Below are 21321 nucleotides of genomic sequence, written 5' to 3'. Positions count from 1 at the left end.
CCCTTCGCCTTCCATGAAGTCTTCAGCTTCAACTTGGGGACAGCAGATGGAGTCCTGTCCCGCAAGATGGAAGACTTCTGAAAACCTGAAAAGGAAGAAGCAGATGACGATGGGGAATCAAAAAGGGCGCCCGCCCCCGTAGCCTCACTTACCTCTCTACCTACCTCTTGGTCCGGCTCCGTGTTCATAGGTTCCAGATCCAAATCTAAGGCGGCGACGTCCTCTGAAACTCCCTCGTACAAAGGGTCTTCTTGGGGTGGCTGGGTAGCGAGTTGTATCTGCCGGATGATTGGGGCAGCCAATTCCGCCGGGACAGCAGCAGCCACCCGGGCGCCGGGGTAGAGCAGGTCCCGCAAGTTGGCGTCGAGGACGTAAGGACTCCCCGACGGAACGTTCCTTCCAAACCCAGCCACCCAGGCGGAGGACTCAGGGCCTCCTTCTTAGAAGGACTCGACAGCCTGAGGGAGAGAGGAAGTCTAAATAATATATTGTAGCATAAGGATAGGAACTACAACATAAGCACATATCAAACTGGGAAAAAATGTGGTGACGGAGCGGGCTTACGATTACGTCCTGGACAGTGTTGACCAAAGCGAAGCAAACCTACAACCATCAGGATGCCAAATGATGAGTTCATCAGCCGGACCGCACAACCAGCGTGGGTCCATTTTTATGTCCGTGGGTTGATGGAGGGTGGCGGTGCATCCCGGCTCCTCACAATGCACAGTCTGTAAGTGTAAAAAGTACATGAACCTACCACTCTAAGAAACTTAAACTGGGTAGCGTGGGTATTTGATCTACCGGAGTACTCGGAGGAAGAAAAACCCCGTCAAAGAAACTTGGGCCTACTAGATAATAAATTAATTAGCGGTAGGGTTCTCCGACCACCGAATATTCGATTGGTGAGAACTGAGTCAACTGGGTCCTACCACAAGGGATGCCGGAATAAAAAACGGCGGAACCCGAGGGCAGGACACCGGACTCCAAGGACAAGTTAATGACTAGTGGCGGAGTGAGCAGCTCACTCCGCTAGTGGATATGCATACATAAAATACAAGAGATGGTAGCGAACAGTAATAAACAAATACATTACCTTCCGGAGTCCGGAGACACCCCTCGGAGATCCCCAGCTACGGTGAAAACAGAAGGAGGGTGAGGCAACCAACTACGCGAGGCCACAAGGGCCGGAGAAAGTGCCATTACCCAACGAATGAATCACTTATATCCTATAACCTCAGGAGCTGACGTCATGCGCAGCTGGTGTCAGCGATGACCTCAGAAACCAAAGTCAGACATCACTGATCACAAGTTTGTTCGACGCAACTGGCACAAGTTTGTTTGACGCAACTGGCACAAGTTTGTTAGACGCAACTGGCACAAGTTTGTTCCCAACTAAAGTAATCTCGAATCAGAGAGGATGGCTGAGGAAGCAAGAATGTTTGAAACTCATTGAGGCGAGTTAGAAACAATAAGCCAAGCACATTACCACGGAGATTTTTCCTGGGAAGGCAGTCCCTCCACCAGGGAAAATCCCCAGACTTCGGGCGTCTGTGAGCATACCATACGAGAGGCAAGAGCTGGTTAGGGTTAAGAGGAGGGAGGGGGAAGGGTTGGTGGGGTATGGAAGAGGGTAGGCCCGAACCAGTGAAAACAGGAGACTGGGGAAGATACTTCACCCGCTCAACTGCAGTCACACACCGCGTCAAGAAATTAATACTAGATGTAAAAGGTCGTAGCCTAACTCAGGGGAAAGCGACCTAAGGACTCGCCAGCTCGTACCTAGTCATAGCCTAGGTCAGTACCTGCACCTAGGCATAGCCTAGGCTACCAGGTTGAGAGAAGGGAAGGGAGGAGGAAGCAGGAGAGAAATTTCGAGCCAGAAACCATCAAGTCGAGGAGCGTGAAGAGGGATGTCTTGGCGGCCAGAGGAGACACACCATCGAAAGTTTAACCCTTCTGAGAGAAGGAGAAGACAATGGGGCTCACTCTACCACTCAAACAGTGACTCGTGGAAGGAACGACAACAGAAACTCCCTCAACCTGAAGATTCCTACCCTACACCTAACCTAACTGGGGAGAGCGGGAGACCCAGGAAGCTATACTAGCCTAACATAAACATAGGGTATGATGAGGCTAATAACTAGGACAGAAAATCACCATCACAAATAAAATAAAATACATAAACCATAAATACTTGTTGTTAGTACCGGGCACATAGCCTGGCAGGAGCGTCAGTGTATTACCGATGCTCCTCCGTATAAATAGGGCATAAACAATAACACCAGCACGACAATACAATCATGATAAAGCAGTTAATACTGTCAATGGGAACACACCCTGGTGGGGGAACCCAAGCGGGAATGACGGGAACCCTAATGAAGGGACCGACAAGTGGATCAAAATAATTATAGAGAAACACTGCTACAACCCGCCAGAAACACCACCAGGAGTGGAACCTGAGGAATAAACAAGAATATAATGACAAGGAGAAAACTAAACAGAACAAGCTGGATGAGCAAATCTCACGATCGGCATAGCGGCGGGGGCATACATGGTGTCATAACAACAACGCACAAAACTTTAAAATAGCGATTGAACCAGCCGACTTATCATGAAAACCCGCCCAAGGAGATGGTACTTAACTTGGTGACAAAAAAGCTGCTCGACGACATGCTGGGAAAACTTAAAACAGGCCAAAAACACGAGCACAAAAAATTTTAACAGTGAAAATCTCACGTGCTAGAAATGGAGATGGTGTAGGTGGCGCTGGGTTGCCCGCTTAGCGGTATTTGGTGGCGTGGGGGCTGAGGTGGCTCTCTCTTCCGGGGATTTTGACATGGGGATGTCTGTGAGTGTGGCTCTGTGGTTGTGATTGCCACTCACCCTGGGTTATACCGACGTCTTCCATATGGAAGTCGATCGATCTGGGGGTAGTAACTCCAGCATTCCTGAAAGCATTTTTCTCTGGTATGCTTAGCAATATTTATACCTAGAAATTCGTGTTAGTATGGAATTTCACCGGGTGACATGGGGCCAAGCTCAGAAATATAAACTTCATATGTAGGCAAACAACCCAAACAGGGTGTAGTAAATTCACACAAGACATCGAATGACTATGTGCATACACACATACCCTACAAACATGACTGCATATAACTTTTGGTTTGTAAAAATAAAGAATGCAAAAATACAGTAAAAATATGTACAAGAATACTGTAGCATAAAATATAAATAAAAAAGTAAAGGATGTGTGTGTGTTACTGTCATAGAGGGTATGTATCTGGAGATGCTATCTGTATACCAGCTGTTATGATCTCGCCTCTCGAGATCGACAGGTTCTAAAGAAACAAGCAATTGGGCTGTAATGACTGATGAGAGGTGACAAACAAAGGAGGAAGGAGCAGAACAAATACAAGAAGTTGCCTTAATATTAATTTATTTACAAAATTTACAAGTGAGTCAGGTCCAGGAGAGAAAATACTTAAAATGACCAAAATCAACAAACTAACAAGACAGCAACATGAAATTCACATTATTAAATTCAAAAGAATCATAACAATACACAGGCAGCAGAATATCATAAATAACACTAGCAACAGTAGATAAAAAAAAAAAAAACAAGCAGCATAAACATTAAAACCGCAGGACAACTAAACAGAACTGATACAGCAACCATCACGTCTTCAGACACAGTTCCACAAGACTGGACTCCCACGACATAGTCGATATGACAACCATCGCGTGAAAAGAATGCTCTCCGCTAATCTGCTGCCGTGACCTGCTGCTGTCCTGGACCTGACTGGCAAAGTCTGACACCATCCACCACACGTCAACTCGCCAACAAGAAAAACAAGAAAACAAAAGGAGGCAACAATCCACCAAGGGAACAATCGACAAACGATTGTTCCTAACACCAGCAATACAGTTCGGTGGTCTTCCACCAGGGCAGCGCTACAGAGCCTTGCGGCCATCTTTAAAGCCAGGCAACGTATCTGGAGATGCTATCTGTATACCAGCAATACAGTTCGGTGGTCTTCCACCAGGCAGCGCTACACAGCCTTGCGGCCATCTTTAAAGCCAGGCAACAATGCCAGTTGAACAGGGGCTTAGTGCGATTGTGAATTTTTTTATCCTGAATGTTAATGAGGATGTGTTAAGTGAATGTTTAGTAGGTGTTTACAGTTTCGTGAATGTTTAGTAAGTTTACTGAGTGTTTAGGGTGAATGTTTAGTAAGTGTTTAGTGAGTGTTTAGGGTTTAGTGAATGTTTAGTGTTTAGAGTTTAGTGAATGTTTAGAGTTTAAGTATTCAAGCAAATGTTTAGTGAGTGTTTAGGGCTTAGCAAATGATTTGTGAACGTTAGTGTTTGGTGAATGTTTAGTAAGTGTTTATTGTTTAGTTAATGTTTTGTGAATGCTGGTGTTTAGTGAATGTTTAGTGTTTAAGCATTCAGTGAATGTTTTGTGAATGTTAGTTTAGTGAATGTTTTGTGTGAAAGTGTTTACGGTTAGTGAATGTTAGTGTTTAGCGTGTAAGTACTCAGTGAATGTTTAATGAGTGTTTAGCATGTAAGTACTCAGTGAATGTTTAATGAGTGTTTAGGGTTTATTGATACTAGTGTTTAGTGAATGTTTAGTGTATAGTGAATGTTTAGTGTGTAGGTGTTTAGTGAGTGTTTAATGAGTGATTAGTGAATGTTCAGTGACTGTTGCAATTAATGAGTGTTTAGGGCTTAATGAGCATTTAGGGTTTAGTGAGTATTTAGTGTTTAATGAGTGTTTAGGGTTTAGTGAGTGTTTAGTGTATAGTGAGTGTTTAGTGTATAGTGAGTGTTTAATGAATGTTTAGTGGGTGTTTAGTGTTTAATGAGTGATTAGGATTGAGTGAGTGTTTAGTTCATGTTTACTGTGTGTTCAGGGTAGTGAGTATTTAGTGAGTGTTTAGCGCTTTATGGGTGTTTAGTGAGCGTTTAGTGTATAGTGAGTGTTGAGTATTCAGTGAGTGTTTAGTGTTATTGAGTGTGAGTGTATAGTAAGTGCAAGTGTTTAGTGAGTATGAGTGTACAGTAAGTGTGTGTGTGTGTTTTTAGTGAGTGTGAGTACACTAAGTGTGAGTGTTTAGTGAGTGTATAGTAAGTGTGAGTGTTAGTGTTTAGTGATTGTGCATTACTGTTTAGTCAGTGTTTAGTGACTATATGCAAAGAAAGTCCTGTAATTTACAGGAACCCTTTATGCTAGGCATTGCTTAGATCCAAGAGCAGATGCTTGGGCCTTGACCACAATAGTTGGACTGCTTAGGCCAACCTGTTTTTGTAGGATCATTTTTCTCTGTGAAACGGGGCCAAGTAATAATAATAATAATAATAATAATAATAATAATAATAATAATAATAATAATAAGATATTAAAAAATAAAAATAATAATAGTAATAAAGTACAGCACTATGAGCTAGACCGAGACCTTTCAATATGGCCGCTCGAGGTCACACGCTCGGCAGGGAGATCGCCACTCCATTTTATTGACGCTCTATGGTTACCGTGCTTAGACTTCGATGTAAACATACCTCATTTGTGCTCTCTCTCTCTCTCTCTCTCTCTCTCTCTCTCTCTCTCTCTCTCTCTCTCTGCCTACGTGCACGATTGTGTTTTTCTTTTGGTTTGAAAAAATAAAAAATGAGAAAATACAGTAAAAATAAAAATGAGAATACTTTAGCATAAAATATAAATAAAAAAGTGAAGGAGTGTGTGTCTTACTGTATTTTGACTTTGACGTAAACATACATCGATTATTCTTCTCTCTCTCTCTCATCTCAGTACTGTACATATCCTTTAATAAAATGTGAATTACCATATAATAAACATAACAACATGAAACCAAATAAGTTCTACCAAGTCAGGTCTACCTAGCCCTCATCACCCATCCAACACTGCATCCCCACCCCCTCTCAGCCAAATAAACTGGTCCCCAACTCCACCCACCTTCCAAAACAACCCCTTTTCTGAGCCCTTCTCTACACAGCCTTACTGCCCTTCCTCTCCAATGGCACCAAGCCATCTGACCAACCATCTTCACCATGGAAACTTCTCGAGGCCTCCCTCACCCCCAAAAACCCTTTTTCAGCCAGTCTGAGTGCAGACAGCATTGCCAACCTTTGGAGGGCAGTTTTTAAATTTTTAAAATATATATACGGTATATATTTTTGGGGCCTTGACCCCTGGTACAAGAGTATAAGATAATGTCACCTTCTGGATAATGATGATCCGGATAATTGACAGATCACTAATCTAAAGGATTGTTAGCTGATGGTCAATATGCACATATCAAGAAATTAGGTAACAGCAATACTCTTTTAGATTTGACGTGCCATTTGCAAAAGAGCCTTGGTAAGGGTTTTAAAGAGTGTAGAGTAATTCAAACTGATTTTAGTGCTACTTTTGATGTAATAAATCACAAGGTACTTATTACAGAATCTAAGAGTTGGTGGATTTGTTCTAGGTTTACTTCAAGATTTTCTGACAGGTAGGCAGCAATGAGTTGCTGTTTGATGGGATCTTTAGCGAATCTAGGCTTACTGTGTTTGGCGTTCCACAGGGTAGTGTTCTTGGTCCACTATTATTTTTAGTGTACATAGTACTAGTGTTACAGTTGTTGGCCTGGAAAACATCACTGTTCAGTATGCCAATGATGCAACACTTGTAGGTGTAGTAGTTTCCATTTATGAGAAATGAAGATGCCTTTAGTCTAAATCGTGACATGGAGCAGATTAGTGAATGGTGCATTTAGTGGGGTATGAGGCTGAACTCCAGTGAAACAAAAAAACTATTAATTAATAGATCTCGTACAGATTTACCACCCCATCCTCTGCTTTAGGTGGATGAGACTCTGCTGAATGCGTCTGAAGCTTTAGCTATCCTAGTTGTAACTTTTGACTTGCATCTTACTTTTGAGAAATATCTTATGAAAAAGCCATCAAATGCCTCAAGAAAGTTAGGTATTGTACATACGGCCTCATATACAGTACAGGTATTTTTAAGTGATAAAATCAATGCAACCTGTTTGACGTCATTTGTCTTTCCTTTACTAGAATACTGTCCTCTGGAGTGGATGTCTGCTTTTACCAGAAATTTATCTCTTTTAGATAAAATGGTTCATGATGGTAGGCTTCTGTTTCCTAATATTAGCAGTTATGACTTGGACCATCAGTGGATGGTCTCTTCTTTATCAATTTTTCATAAGATGATATTTTTATAATAAAATAAAGTTTGTTCATACTTACCTGGCAGATATATATATAGCTGTATTCTCCGAAGGGACCGACAGAAATTCAAACACTTACGGCACACGCAGTGGGGCCAGGTGGTTAGTACCCATTCCTGCCGCTGGGAGGCGGGTATCAGGAACCATTCCCATTTTCTATTCAGATTTTCTAGAGCTACTGTCTCCTGAGGGGAGGAAGGTGGGTACTATGATTATATATATCTGCCAGGTAAGTATGAACAAACTTTATTTTATTATAAAAATATAATTTTGTTCATGAGACTTACCTGTCAAATATATATATAGCTGAATCCCACCATTGGAGGTGGGAAGAGACAGAACAGGATTTAGGAAACAAACATATGTAGGCGATTGACACCTTGCTTCCTTACCTGTTAGCATTGCTGACTTCGTGATTACTGTCACCCAAGTCTGCTTCTGCTTTACTAGAGTCTCCAGCGAGGTAGCGACCTATAAAGCTGGTGAATTCTAGATGATCTGTCAACGGGGGCAAGACCACAATGTGACTAGACCATATGACCTTACTGTGAGGGCAAGCGACAAATGAAACAACCACCTGACCAAGCCCAGTTACGTCATGAAGTCATAACATAAACTAAGGACTGGGACGACCACCCCCGGTGGCGACCCAACAACCATAAAAACAACACCATAACTAAATTTAAAAACACACCTAACCATTAACTATAGGAGAGGATGAGAGTCGCTTTCTGCCCCAAGATTGTATTTGCGGAAACGTAAGGCCCTAGCGCACAGCAATTCTCGTAGGACGTCTTTACTTCAGTAAGGTAATGTGAAGCAAACACAGAATTGCTTCGCCAAAAAGTGGCACCCAGAATGTCATTGAGAGACAAGTTTTTCTGGAAAGCCACTGAGGTAGCAATGGCTCTCACTTCGTGAGCCTTGACTTTCAAAAGGCTCAAATCCTTGTCTTGAACACTGGAATGGGCATCTATAATGGTGCTTCTTAAAAAGAACACCAGAGCATTCTTAGAAAGAGGTATATCAGGCCTCTTAACCGAGCACCACAGATTGTTAGAAGGACCTCGACAATCCTGGGTCCTCTGTAAGTAAAATTTCAGAGCCCTGACAGGGCACAGGGTTCTCTTTGGTTCTTGTCCAGTGATCTCCGTCAAACCCTTAATCTCGAAGGACCTGGGCCAAGGGGAAGACGGGTTTTCATTTTTAGCAAGAAACATAGGACTCAGAGAACATACCACATCATGGCCTCTAAAGCCTATAATCTTGCTGATAGCCTGAAGTTCACTAACTCTCTTCGCCGTCGCCAGAGCAGTTAGGAAAATAGTTTTTCTGGATACATCCTTGAAGGATGCAGAATGTAGAGGCTCGAATCTTTTAGACATAAGGAATTTTAGAACAACATCTAAATTCCACGAAGGCAACTTAGGGAGAGCTACCTTAGAAGTCTCAAAGGACCTTAGAAGATCGTGAAGGTCTTTGTTGTCCGTTAAGTCAAGGCCTCTATGCCTAAAAACTGCTGACAGCATGCTTCTGTAACCTTTGATGGTAGGTACTGCCAGCTTTAATTCCTTCCTCAAATAAAACAGAAAGTCGGCTATCTGGGACACAGAGGTTGTGGTAGAGAAATTCCTTAAGCTTGCACCACTTCTAAATATGACCCACTTCGACTGGTACACTGCATTGGAGGAGGCTCTCCTGGCGTTGGCGATTGCCTTAGCCACTGGTCTTGAAAACCCCTCGCTCTGACCAACTTTTCGATAGTCTGAATGCAGTCAGACTCAGAGCGGGAAGGTTTTTGTGGTACCTCTCGAAGTGGGGTTGTCTGAGATCTATTCTCATGGGAAGCGTCCTTGGGAAGTCCACTAAGAATGTCATGACCTCTGTGAACACTCCGCTGAAGGCCAAAAGGGGGTGATTAATGTCATCCTCGCCCCTTCTGAGGCCACAACCTTCCTGATGACTTCCCCCAGGATCTTGAATGGGGGAAAGGCATACAGGTCCAGACCCTTCCAGTCCCAAAGGAGGGCATCTACTGCTACTGCCCCTGGGTCAAGCATGAGAGAGCAGTACAGAGGCAGCCTTGTCGTCCTTGACGTTGCAAAGAGGTCCACCAGGGGACGCCCCCAAAGCTTCCAAAGCTCCTGACACACCTCTGCATGCAGAGTCCACTCTGTTGGAAGAAGTTGATGCTGCCGACTGAGAAGGTCCGCGCGTACGTTCTCGACCCCTGCTACGAAATGTGTGAGAAGCATAACTTGTCGAGAATAGGCCCACAACAGGATCTCTTTTGCAATCAGGAAGAGGGACCGAGAATGAGTACCTCCTTGTTTCTTGAGGTACGCCAGGGCTGTGGTGTTGTCCGAGTTGATCTGAACCACCCGGCCTACAACTTGATTTTCGAAGAACTGAAGAGCTAAGAGCATCGCTCCCAGTTCTTTTAGATTGATGTGCCAGGACACCTGTTCCCCCTTCCAGGTGCCTGACACTTCCTCCCCCCACAGTGTTGCTCCCCATCCCGACGTGGACGCGTCCGGAAAAAAACACACTAGGTCGGGGGTTCTGAAGAGAGAGAGAAACCCTTCTGCCAATTTTGCGGGATCGAGCCACCACCTTAGATGGTTCTTGGCAGAGAGAGATCTTGAGAGTCTCCTCTAGATCCTCCTTGTTCGTCCAGTTGTCCATCAAGGAAAAACTGGAGGGGTCTGAGATGCAACCTCCCCAGGGAAACAAACTTCTCCAGCGATGAAATGGTCCCCAGCAGACTCATCCATTCCCTCACCGAGCATGTTTCTTTCCCCAGGAAGGCCGAAACTTTTTCGAAGCAGTGCTGCTGACGTTCCTGGGATGGAAAGGCTCGAAAAGCCACTGAATCCATCTGAATCCCCAGGTAAAGAATGGACTGAGAAGGGATCAGATGTGACTTCTCAAAATTCACTAGAAGTCCCAGGGACTTCGTCAGCTCCAACGTTGAATGCAAGTCCTCCAGACACCTTTCTTTCGACGAAGCTTGAATGAGCCAGTCATCCAAATAGAGCGAGATCCTTATGCCCGCTAGGTGAAGCCACCGGGCAACGTTCCTCATCAGGACTGTGAAAACCATAGGAGCCGTACTCAGTCCGAAACACAGAGCTCTGAACTGGTACACTCGTCCCCCCAGGACAAACCTCAAAAACTTCCTCGACCGGGGACGAATGGGGACATGAAAATAGGCGTCCTGGAGATCTAGCGAGACCATCCAATCGCCTGGTCTTAACACACTTAAAACTGACTGAGACGTCTCCATCTTGAACTTCTCCTTGACGACAAAATGGTTCAGTCTGCTGACGTCCAGGACTGGTCTCCAACCTCCTGACTATTTTGGAACCAAGAGACAATTGTAGAATCCTGGAGACTCCAAATCCAGGACTTGCTCTATGGCTCTCTTCTCGAGCATCTGTTCGAGCAGATCGAAAAGAATCTGTTGCTTCTCTGGGCGGCAAGAGGGCGACAGATCCCTGGGAGTTGAGGATAGGGGGGGAAATTCGAGGAACGGGATCCTGTAACCTTTCCCGATTACACTGAGGGACCAGGAGTCCGCCCCTCTTACTCTCCAGGCTTCCGAAAACAAAAGAGGCCTGGCTCCTACTGGTGTCTGGAGGTCTGGTGAGTCATTTCTTGCCCCTTGGGTTAGAAGGGGCTCCGCCTCTGGAGAGGCCTCTTCCTCGAGGAAAGGATTTTGAGGAGGAAGCTTTGCCATGAAAGGGCTTCTGCCTCTTGGCGGCTAGTCCCTGAGAAGACGTAGACGGGACATTAGGACGTCTGGAAGACTGCGCGAGGAGGTCTTGTGTAGCCTTCTCCTTAAGGCTGGAGGAGAGATCCTTGACTAGCGGCTGGGGGAAGAGATGGCTAGAAAGAGGGGCGAAAAAGCAATTCCGCCCTCTGCACAGGAGAAAACTGACTTTGCTGCAAAATTGCAGTATAAAGCCCTCTTCTTCAAGAGGGTCGTACCAAAGTGAGCAGCCAGTTCATCCATACCATCTCTGACGGCCTTGTCCATGCACAACAGCACACTGGACAGCTCCCAGAGAGATAGAGTCTGGACTCCAGAGTCCTCAAGTCCAAGGCCCCCAAGCACCAATCTAAAAAGTTGAAGACCTCCATAGTCCTAAAAAGGCCTTTAAGATGATGGTCAGTCTCCGAAAGCATCCAGGTCATCTTAGCTGAAGAAAGGAGAGCCCTCCTTGAAGCGTCGACGAGACTCGCGAAGTCGCCTTGGGAAGAAGAAGGGACTCTGGAGCCAATTTCTTCTCAGTCTCATACCATATCCCAGCCTTCCCGCACAATCTAGATGGAGGTAGGGCAAAGGAAGATTTGCCTTGAGTTTTCCGATCTTCCATCCACAAATTGACTTTCTTGAAGGCTTTTTGGTAGCGGCGATGTCTTCATCTGAAGGAAGTCTTCCTGGGGCGATTTCCTCACCTTCCGAGAGTCAGAAGCTAACTGCGAAGGGGGAGAGAGAGGAGCAGAAGGCTGAAATTTATCAGGAAATAATTCCTTCAGCATACTGGCCAAAACCTGATAGTTCGATGAAGAGAGAGACGAACGAAGAGCAGGAGAGGGAGACCTCTTAGACCTCTTAACGGGCAGCGTCAAATCCTTGCGGCGCCTACGAGGTTCAGACTCCTTTGCAGCAAGAAGGGAAGCCAACTGCCGCTGCATGTTCTGGAGAAGACGCTTCGAAGGAGAAGACTCCCTCTCAGGAGAAGGGCTGCTCTTATGAGAAGAAGAGGGGGAAGGGGACGTCCTCCTCCTTCTACCAAGGGCGACGACAGCTCTCTTCTTGGGGTGACTGGGACGCTCAAAAAAGTCCTCCTCGGAAGAAGTCCTGGTCCTCTTCTGCGGCGGCAACTCGTGTAACCACTCAGGAGAAGAAACGAGTGCTCGAGAAAGAGGAGGAGAAGCGTCCTCCTCTGCGAAGCTTCTCTTGAAAGCTCGAGAGTCCACACGAGAACACGACCCCTTGCCTCAGAGGACGAGAAGCAATCCTTAAGGACGTCGTGCGCGAGCACGATCCTTGGCAGCCTGGGAAACGACAACATGGCCTGCCGAAGGGCCAGATCGGTGGGGTCCCCATAACCCTCTTCTTACGCGGCTTTCGACATGCCCACTCCCTGAGTCCTGGGAGTTCGGCAGAGGTCCAGGCCTAGAGGCATTATAGGGCCGATCTGACGCCCCCTCCACAACACTAGGGGGATCACTGCACTTCACTACACTCTCAATCGCCAGCACTTTCGACTCCAAAGCACGAATGGAGTTCAAAATCTGCGCAAGGGCATTACCTTCCGCAGACGCAATCACAGGGTCCGAAGGCGACACTACAGGGAAAGGTGAAGCATTAGAAGGGTTAACAGGTGACAAATTAATACCCTGACTCCCATCAGCAGACACACTCCTGGAGGAAGACCTTCTGATACGGTCACGCTCTAACTTGCGTACATAAGAGTCGTAAACCTTCCAATCGGATTCAGGCAAAGACTCACACTCCTTGCAGCGATCATCCAACAAACAGACATGCCCTCTACATCTCATGCATACTGTGTGAGGGTCTACCGAAGCTTTCGGTAGCCTCACCTTACACTCCTTCACAACACACACCCTGAAACTAGCAGAACTAGAACCAGACATAGTGTTCAAAGAAAAGCCAAAACTAAAATCAAAACAGTCCACAAAAGCGTATGCCTACCCACAAATCCAAAGTCAAAAACCAAAAGACAATCAGAATACTCAAGTGGAAAAGTTTTCGAAATCCAACGACGGAGGTATTGACAACATGTGTTGACAATACCGGCGACAGAGAAAATCTGAATAGAAAATGGGAATGGTTCCTGATACCCGCCTCCCAGCGGCGGGAATGGGTACTAACCACCTGGCCCCACTGCGTGTGCCGTAAGTTTTTCAATTTCTGTCGGCCCCTTCGGAGAATACAGCTATATATATATCTGACAGGTAAGTCTCATGAACAAATTGTATTTTAACAGAGATCTTTCACATTCACAACTGATCCCTGATCCCCTTTCCCTGCCGAGAACAATCAGATTTGCTGAAAAGATAGCACCAATATGCAGTAAATATGCCTCACTGTTGAATTTCTCAGTTCCAGAGGTCCTTTATCCCCACACCGTTGGACTACAGAACAGTCCCCCTGGGGATGTCAAGCAATTAGAACCTCAAAAGTTCAAGTGAAGATGCAATGCATTACTTCATATATTTCACCTTGCATTTTGGTAATTTATTGATATTTTTATCTATTTATTAATTTGTTAATTTATTTTTGCTTTTTAATATATGATCTCTTCTTCCTGTATTTCCCTGTACCTTCTGTTACTTCTTTCTAATGAACACCATATTCTCTGGAAGCTTGTATTTCAAGTCTAGGGTCCCCACGGGCTTGTTCCATATGAATAGGGTCCATCTGCTGAATAATAATAATAACTAAAAATATTTGCATACAACCATCCACAAGTAGTCCCCATATAACACAATATCCCAACTCTTACAATAAGGCTGAATGATTTCATAGCAAGATAAAGTCCTAAAATGCTTAAACTGAGCTGAACTCTCTTTGCTGTACAGTTTAAGTTTACTTTCAATTTTAGATTCGAGTACTTTAGCTTGTATTTTGAAATTTTTCTTTTTTTAAATTTCATTCACAGGGTTGAATCCAACTCAATTTTCCATTATTCTCTATAACATTCATACTCACATTCTTTAACAAATTAATTCCTTGCATAGCACAAATTAATCCATATGGGACTCTCTACCTCACCAATAAAGGAACATTATTGTTATTTCATATATAAAGGTCCCCTAAGAGAATAACCTAGATATACACTCAACTCTCAATGTCCTAAGAACAGCCAATCTGTCTGGATAACGCCAAATTCTGGTGAACAAGCATAAACTTACTCTCACGTTGCTCATCACTTCAGTTGCTGGATTCAATATATGAAGAAGCATGCCATCCAACCTCACCTTCCTTCATGTCAAAACAGCAGTCAAATCAATGAAACAATGACACAGCCATGTTAATCAACAAATATCAGTCCTGACAGGACTAAAACAAAGAGGGATTATATAGAAGGAAACAGGAAAGAAAGCCAGGCTACATAAATCCAAGTTATAAAAATCTGAATCTGGCAATTGGCTTTTTAGCCCCTTGCCACCAAACACAGAGAGAGAGAGAGAGAGAGAGAGAGAGAGAGAGAGAGAGAGAGAGAGAGAGAGAGAGAGAGAGAGAGAGAGAGAGAGAGACTTACCTTTTAAAACTCTGTCACATAATGAAGGAACAGGGATCTTCTCTGTGATCCAACCCTTTAGTTCTTGCATCAGCAAGGACCCAGATTCAGGATCTTCGTAAGTAATATAATTTTCTGATGTTGCATTCAAAAGACACAAATTACCTTTTGCCTCTCTATGTGATTCTTGAGGTTGGAAGTCCCTGAAAAGTAAAAAGTTAAATTATTATAGTGTCTCAAAGGACCCCACACTCAAGTCTTTATTTAACACAGAATTATCTAGTTAATTTTCTCCCTGCAGAATTGTAAATCAACATCATTCTAATAATTTACCATCACTGTTCTTTTTCAGCTTTTTTTCTGGAATACTGACTTTGTGACAAAGTAAGTTACATATTTTGTCACTACTCTATAGAATTTTGCTTTTCTGTAATTACTGTATTTAGCAACATTCTAGTGTATTTTTCAGTCTGTCTTCAAGTTTTGAAATGTATTTTCATCTTTTTTCAAGTTCTGGTATTAGTTTATTAAAACTGTACTTTTGCCTGCTGCTAACTAGTTAACCCTTTGAGGTTCTGATAATTATTGTTGTAAAATTCAATTTTCAATCTGAGATTCTGAGTCATCATCAAAAGATAATTTATTAAAATATTTGCCATAAATTGTAAAAGAGCATCATAATAATGCAATTTGAATGTGGTATGTAGGGATGCTTGTTGTTGTCATGGAAACCAGTTTAAATTCTAATTTATGAAAATTTTTTTCAAAAGTGACACCAACCATTATTCTGCTTGGTGAACTTAAACCATTCAAGTATATTTTTCATTTTTTGAATGTGCTTTTTGGTATCATACATGAGTCAAATACAGTAGTGGTAAATTTCATATCATTGGAAAGACAATTATCATACTTTAGCACTGTGTAAACAGAAACTGGACATCTTTTTCCTCTAATTCATCTTTGATTATTTAAAAGGCAATACATTTTTTTTCTTTACGGTTAACTTTTATTCAAGATATTGATGTTTTCTGTTGTTACCTTTTTAAAAATATCATCATAAAGTTCAACTCTCTAGCTTTAAAATAACACAAACTTCATTAACATAGCATGAAATATAATGTTACACAGCAATCAAAGAAAATTATTACTAAACAGCTTCACTCAGTCACTGAAGAGTGAGTGTTCTGGCGCAGACTGGTTTTGACCCCAACAATATCCTTGACAGGTTAGTAAGTGATTAACTTGGTAACTTTCAAGGGTTAGATCTTCATCTGTGTTATCCTCCTGCATTTACTCAAATGGTTTATTGTTAGTGAAGAACAAGTTACTGTTCCTGTATGTTAGTTGTATTCTGGGTGATAAGTATTTTTATATTTTTTTCATATTTCTTTCCGACCTCTAACAAGGGCATTTCATTACAGTATTACTATGCCTCTTACTCTACGATTCTCTAGGATCTTTCTCAAGAAATAAGCTATGATACCTGAAGTAACAGTACTACAGTGAATTGAGACAAAGCAATTGGTGTTGCCACCTTATTTTTATCTATTTTTTTCTTTCAAATTTTGCTATTCTTAACTGGGGTGTGTCCTTGAAGTCAGTGTGACTTTGATGCTAGGAAATGTGGTAATTTCTCATATTCAAGCTACAATTCAGGTAATAAGTTTGATAGGAAACAACATGGACTTTCTCCAAATGGGAAAGCTTATTGGTTTCTACCCTCAGATAGAAAAGGCTTCCCTCACACTTTTTATAAATGTTTGATCTTTTCTCTATCATTTTCAAATAATAAACAGTGAAATATTAGGTTTGCAGTTGTTATAAAAATAATTCATTAGATAATAATCACGAGTGAAAGGAAGCATGGTAAAAACCTTTTGTTTTTAAAAAAATTTCAGGTTCCAGAAATGTTTGTTTTACATGTCATTTTGCCTAACAAAATAAGAACTAAGAACTTTGACTTGGTAGCCTAATCAAACTACCTAATAATAATAATAATTATCATCATCATTTACATTTATACATCATCTTTTCTGATAACTGGCTAAAGACAATAAAATCAACAAATACCAATAACTTACTTTACAATTCTTGTTCCTCTGCATGCATCATGAACATAAAAAATAAGAGCTGGATCACTTCTTTGGAACCAATTTATTACTTCTGTAGTTGTGATACAAGCTTGCTCTTCTACTTCATTGCTCCACATCCCTTTTCTTTCAAAATGAAGTGGAAGGATATAATCTACTCCTCTATGATGAATTCCATGACCAGCATAATAAAATACAACTGAAAACGAGAAATTTTCAAAATATAGTATTGTATTTTTATGATAAAATTAGCTTGACAGTAAACCCCCTGTATTCACGGTCCCACTATTCGTGGATTCAAGTACTTGCGGATTTCTCTGTGGAATGTATTTCTCTGTGGAATGTATCTACCCATAATTTGTGGTATTTTCATATCATTTTCTTGATTCGCATGTATTTTTCACTGAGAAATATTCACTAATTACTGTATTTTCATATCATTTTCTTTGAGTATACCACCATGTATCCAACAGTCATCTACCTCATATTTTGAATAGTATGAGAAAGAGGTGATAGTGGGTCTGGGAGGAGAGAAGTCACTTTATAATGTGCATAGTCAAACTGCACATTAAGTGAAGGGCATGCCCCTGAATGTGTGTAAACCTATAAGTTCTAAAAGAGCACTTGGGGACTGTTATGAAGTACATACCAAAGTTCTCATAACTCAAAAGGGTCAGTAATAGGAAGACGAACCCACAGAAAACATAAGCTTGTACTTAATTAAATTTTCAAATATTGCACAGAGTTACATTTGTCATTCTCGTGACATTAAATTCTAGTAACCCTAAAAATCTACAACTCTAGTGTATCATAAGTGAATGAATGAGGAGGAAGTTCTGTAGCAGAAAATGAAGTACAGCATAACTGTCTTCCCCCAAATGGTAACACTTTGCCTGCTGCAAATGCTGGTCACAAAGAATTCAAATCTAACTATTTGCAAGTGACTTGCGTGAATCAAAACTAAAGGTGGACTGGCACTGCCAGACACCTTCAAAACAGAACACACATCCATATTGGTATTATGCTTATATGGCATGAAATTCGAGAGGGCTCTGATTTTGTGGTTTTATACTATAACAAGTTCTGTTTTGCAGTCTGACACATACTTTAATCTCTAAGAATGACCTGCCTTGATTGATATTATATCACATTCTCTGTAACCACCTTCTGTCACTCCTATTGGTGTTGAACAGCACCATTCATCAGGTTATTTAGGTTTCCACAAAAAAGGCACAAACCAAAGTCCCACTGATATCCAATTTTTCCTGTAACATGAATTATGATGATGCAAAGAACACTGAAAGGCCATTTTAATGTAAGATCCTGTGATGATGTCTTTTGGAGTGGTTCATATGTGGGCTCAGTAAGGCTCTTCTGGACCAGAGAAAGGTAATAAATCACAAGTTTTAACGCAATCCTCAAGATACATTCTTCTAGAAATACTGAATGAGCCTCTTCACCGCCCATGAAGAGCTGTTTTAGTCCACAAAGCTCAAATGATGTCTTTAGAGTGGTTCATATGTAGGCTCAATAAGGCTCTTCTGGACCAGAGAAAGGTAAAAAATCACAAGGTTAACACAATCTTCAAGGAACGTTCTTCTTGAAATATTGGATGAGCCTCTTGACCTCCAACGAAGAGCTGGCATATAGTCCACAAAGCTCAAATACCAATAACACATGATGCCAGATAACTTCCTGTGTTGCCTAAATGCTTCACCAAATACCTCATAAAGTTGTTTTGGACCTCAAGATTTTGCAATGTCTGTGAATGCTTCTTCAGAAAAACACCTGCCTTTGAGATCTCACTGAATAAAATAAGTGAAGCTGACAAATGTGAAGGTTGTCCACCAACACTGATACACAGATAATTGATTCACAAACCACTCCTAATACAGCCAAGTGGGAGCAATTAGCTGTCTGTATTCTTTAAAGTTCAATTTGATGAACATGGCATAAATTTCCAAGATGTCTCTGGGTTGAAGTGTAGCATCTATCTTAAGGTGGCTACATCTAGTTGAGCTGAACAGCGAAGGAACCAATACTTCAGACTTGCCGCAAACAGATCAACCAACAGCCAACATATGCTAAAGAACCCTGCAGATCCCTGCACTCAGTGACCACTCTGACAGTAGTCATTACCTGCTTTCCCCAGCTTAGAATGCCTGTTATTACATTTTGACTTCTGTGACAAACTTTGGAGCTATGCCTAAATTATTGCACCCACTTACGAAGATGTCTGTTGCCAACTAATAGGGGGTCTTGAATTTTGTGTCACACAATGCACACCATGACTCTGCACTCTGAAGCAATTGTTTGGGATGAGTTTTCCAACATCCTGATCAGGAATAACCACAAATTGGTAGGAGATATCCAATTACATAGCTCCTATCAAAGGCAACTCTTATGGGCCACTGGGATTAACCTAGTGACCAAATTCACGTAAGATGGCTGACCAGTGCAACGAGAGTGCAATGGCATCCAATCCAGCATTCCTCTCTCTCAATAACCCCTCCTTTTACCAACTCTCTGTACTGCCAGTACCTCTGTGCTTTTAGGCTTAATGGGAGCAGTGTGCGCAGCTGCCATCTTGTGAAACTTGCCCCGAGGCGACCCCGGCCCAGTCCAGAGAAGCATGGACCAGGAGATCGCAATTCTGCTGTTAGAAGCTGTTCCAAGTGAATGTATATCCTGCTCTACTTCACAGAGGCCACCATTTGCCTTGTGCCACATGACACCAATTCTGGGACCCACGGCCCATTTTCCTTCGACTATATCCTGTTTTCCTTACTTTTTATCAAGAAAGCTTCCCAAAATCTCCCATGGTCTCCCATGTGTATCCCCCTCTCTCCCGTTGTCACTATATTTCCCACCCTAGACCCCATACTTCTCTTCTATGCCAAAGCATCCCACCGTCTGCATGCTTAATTAATTTCCCAATTAGGAAGTGATACCAAGGTGTCTTTTGACAGGCTGTGCCGTCCACGTACCTACTTGAGTGGTTAGGGCAATCTTTAGGCATTCGGGCATGATACTGTAGGAATTAGGATGGCTCGATGATATTTATTTAGGGCTTTAATGAATGCTATTCATTTACTTAATTCAACACTTCTCAGAGGGATGCCTTTATCATGTGTGACGTAGGACAAATCTCAGCTCGCCCTTTCATTCATCACTGGAATTCTCCATGTGCCATGGAACAAAGGAATTTCATCTTTTACAGCAGTTAAATAATTATTCACATGTGCCCATGGTTGTAATTAAGTTGTGAACTACATCAGGAACAACCTTTATTCCATTGGGGCATTTGGGCTTTCACACACTATGCCATTTTCGACCTACAATAGAGGCAAAACACCAGAATATATACTTTTTTTACACTAGTAAAATACAAATCAAAGAAAGGTCACACTCGAGAATAACTTTTTATATAAAAAAAACACACTACAGTACTCAGAAAAGAAAACATAGTAACTCAAAATTAACACAATTCAGTGAATTACAATAGCCAATAAAACTAAGAGAAAACAAACTCAAGACAAGAGAAATAAAAGACATCAAATAAAACCAAGGACTATAATACATAAAAAAAAAAAAACATGAAAAGAAAAATTACACAATAGATAAATCAGCCTAATGACTGGAAATCAGGCAAGACTAAGTACAGGCAGTCTCCAGGTTATGGCGGGCTCGGCATATGACGTTCCAAGTTTATGACACTCTTAAAATATATTCATCAAAAATTATTTCCTGGGTTACAACACGTTCCAGTTTTACGATGGTGACAACGCCGATCCGACAGAAGAAATGTGGCTCCAAAATGGCAGAATGGTCAAAATTTGGAGGTTTTTTGTTGATACACTGTTTTCAAGACACCAAAATATTAAAAGTAAGGTTTTCTTACGATTTTCAACGGTATTTCTGACAACACCAGTACGACGCCTATCGGAAACGGAAGAATTATGCATCCAAAATGGCAGAATGGTCAACATTTGGAGGATTTTTTAGTGAAAAACTCAATGAAAATGCAGGATACGTTGTTTTCAAGGCACCCAAAGGATTAAAAGTAAGGATTTCTTACAATTCTCAACGGTATTTCGGATGACGCCAGCCCGAAGCCAATCAGAAGGGAAGAAATATGCATCCAAAATGGCAGAATGGTCAACATTTGGAGGCTTTTTTATGAAAAACCCAATAAAAATACAGGATAAGTTGTTTTCAAGACACTCAAAAGATTAAGAAGGATTTCTTACAATTCTCGAAAGTATTTCAGACAACTTGGTCCAATGCATACGACAGAAGAAAATTCACATTCGCGGAATTTTTCATAGAGCAATATTCACTAATTACTGATTTTTATTTTGTTTTCATGACTAAATACATTTTTTATGATGAAAAAATGATTTAATAATTTTCAAATATTAATATTAAGGTAACCACAGCAAAGTATCAATAAAATTTAAATTCAAAATCCCATGAAATCACAAAACAGCTTACCGATGTAAACACTTCATTCAACTTCTCTCTCTCTCTCTCTCTCCGAATAATTCACGAATAATTTCACACTTTTGAGATTTAAGTAACGCTAACTGCCCATATCTCTCTCTCCCTCTCTCTGTACTGCATATATCCTTTAATGAAATATGGATTATTGTATATCAACATAAAAATATACTAAAATTCCATCATCGGTTGTGTCAC

The 21321-nt window shown here is 41.9% G+C and overlaps 1 protein-coding gene across 4 annotated transcripts in view; it reads right to left on the bottom strand.

The window, feature by feature from the left end:
- Positions 1-21321, bottom strand: part of LOC136830825 (mucosa-associated lymphoid tissue lymphoma translocation protein 1-like) — a 255412-nt gene that overhangs the window by 46244 nt on the left and 187847 nt on the right. For all 4 annotated transcript variants that reach the window (XM_067090794.1, XM_067090797.1, XM_067090795.1 and 1 more), the window contains exons 11-12: positions 16615-16822; positions 14555-14736 (exon numbers count right to left, since the gene is read on the bottom strand). In XM_067090794.1, the coding sequence (XP_066946895.1) occupies positions 14555-14736; positions 16615-16822 (390 nt within the window). The remainder of the gene's footprint in view (positions 1-14554; positions 14737-16614; positions 16823-21321) is intronic.

Source organism: Macrobrachium rosenbergii, chromosome 47 (assembly GCF_040412425.1).
Source record: "Macrobrachium rosenbergii isolate ZJJX-2024 chromosome 47, ASM4041242v1, whole genome shotgun sequence".
Lineage (NCBI taxonomy): Eukaryota > Metazoa > Arthropoda > Malacostraca > Decapoda > Palaemonidae > Macrobrachium > Macrobrachium rosenbergii.
This window is presented reverse-complemented; position numbering and strand designations above follow the sequence as displayed.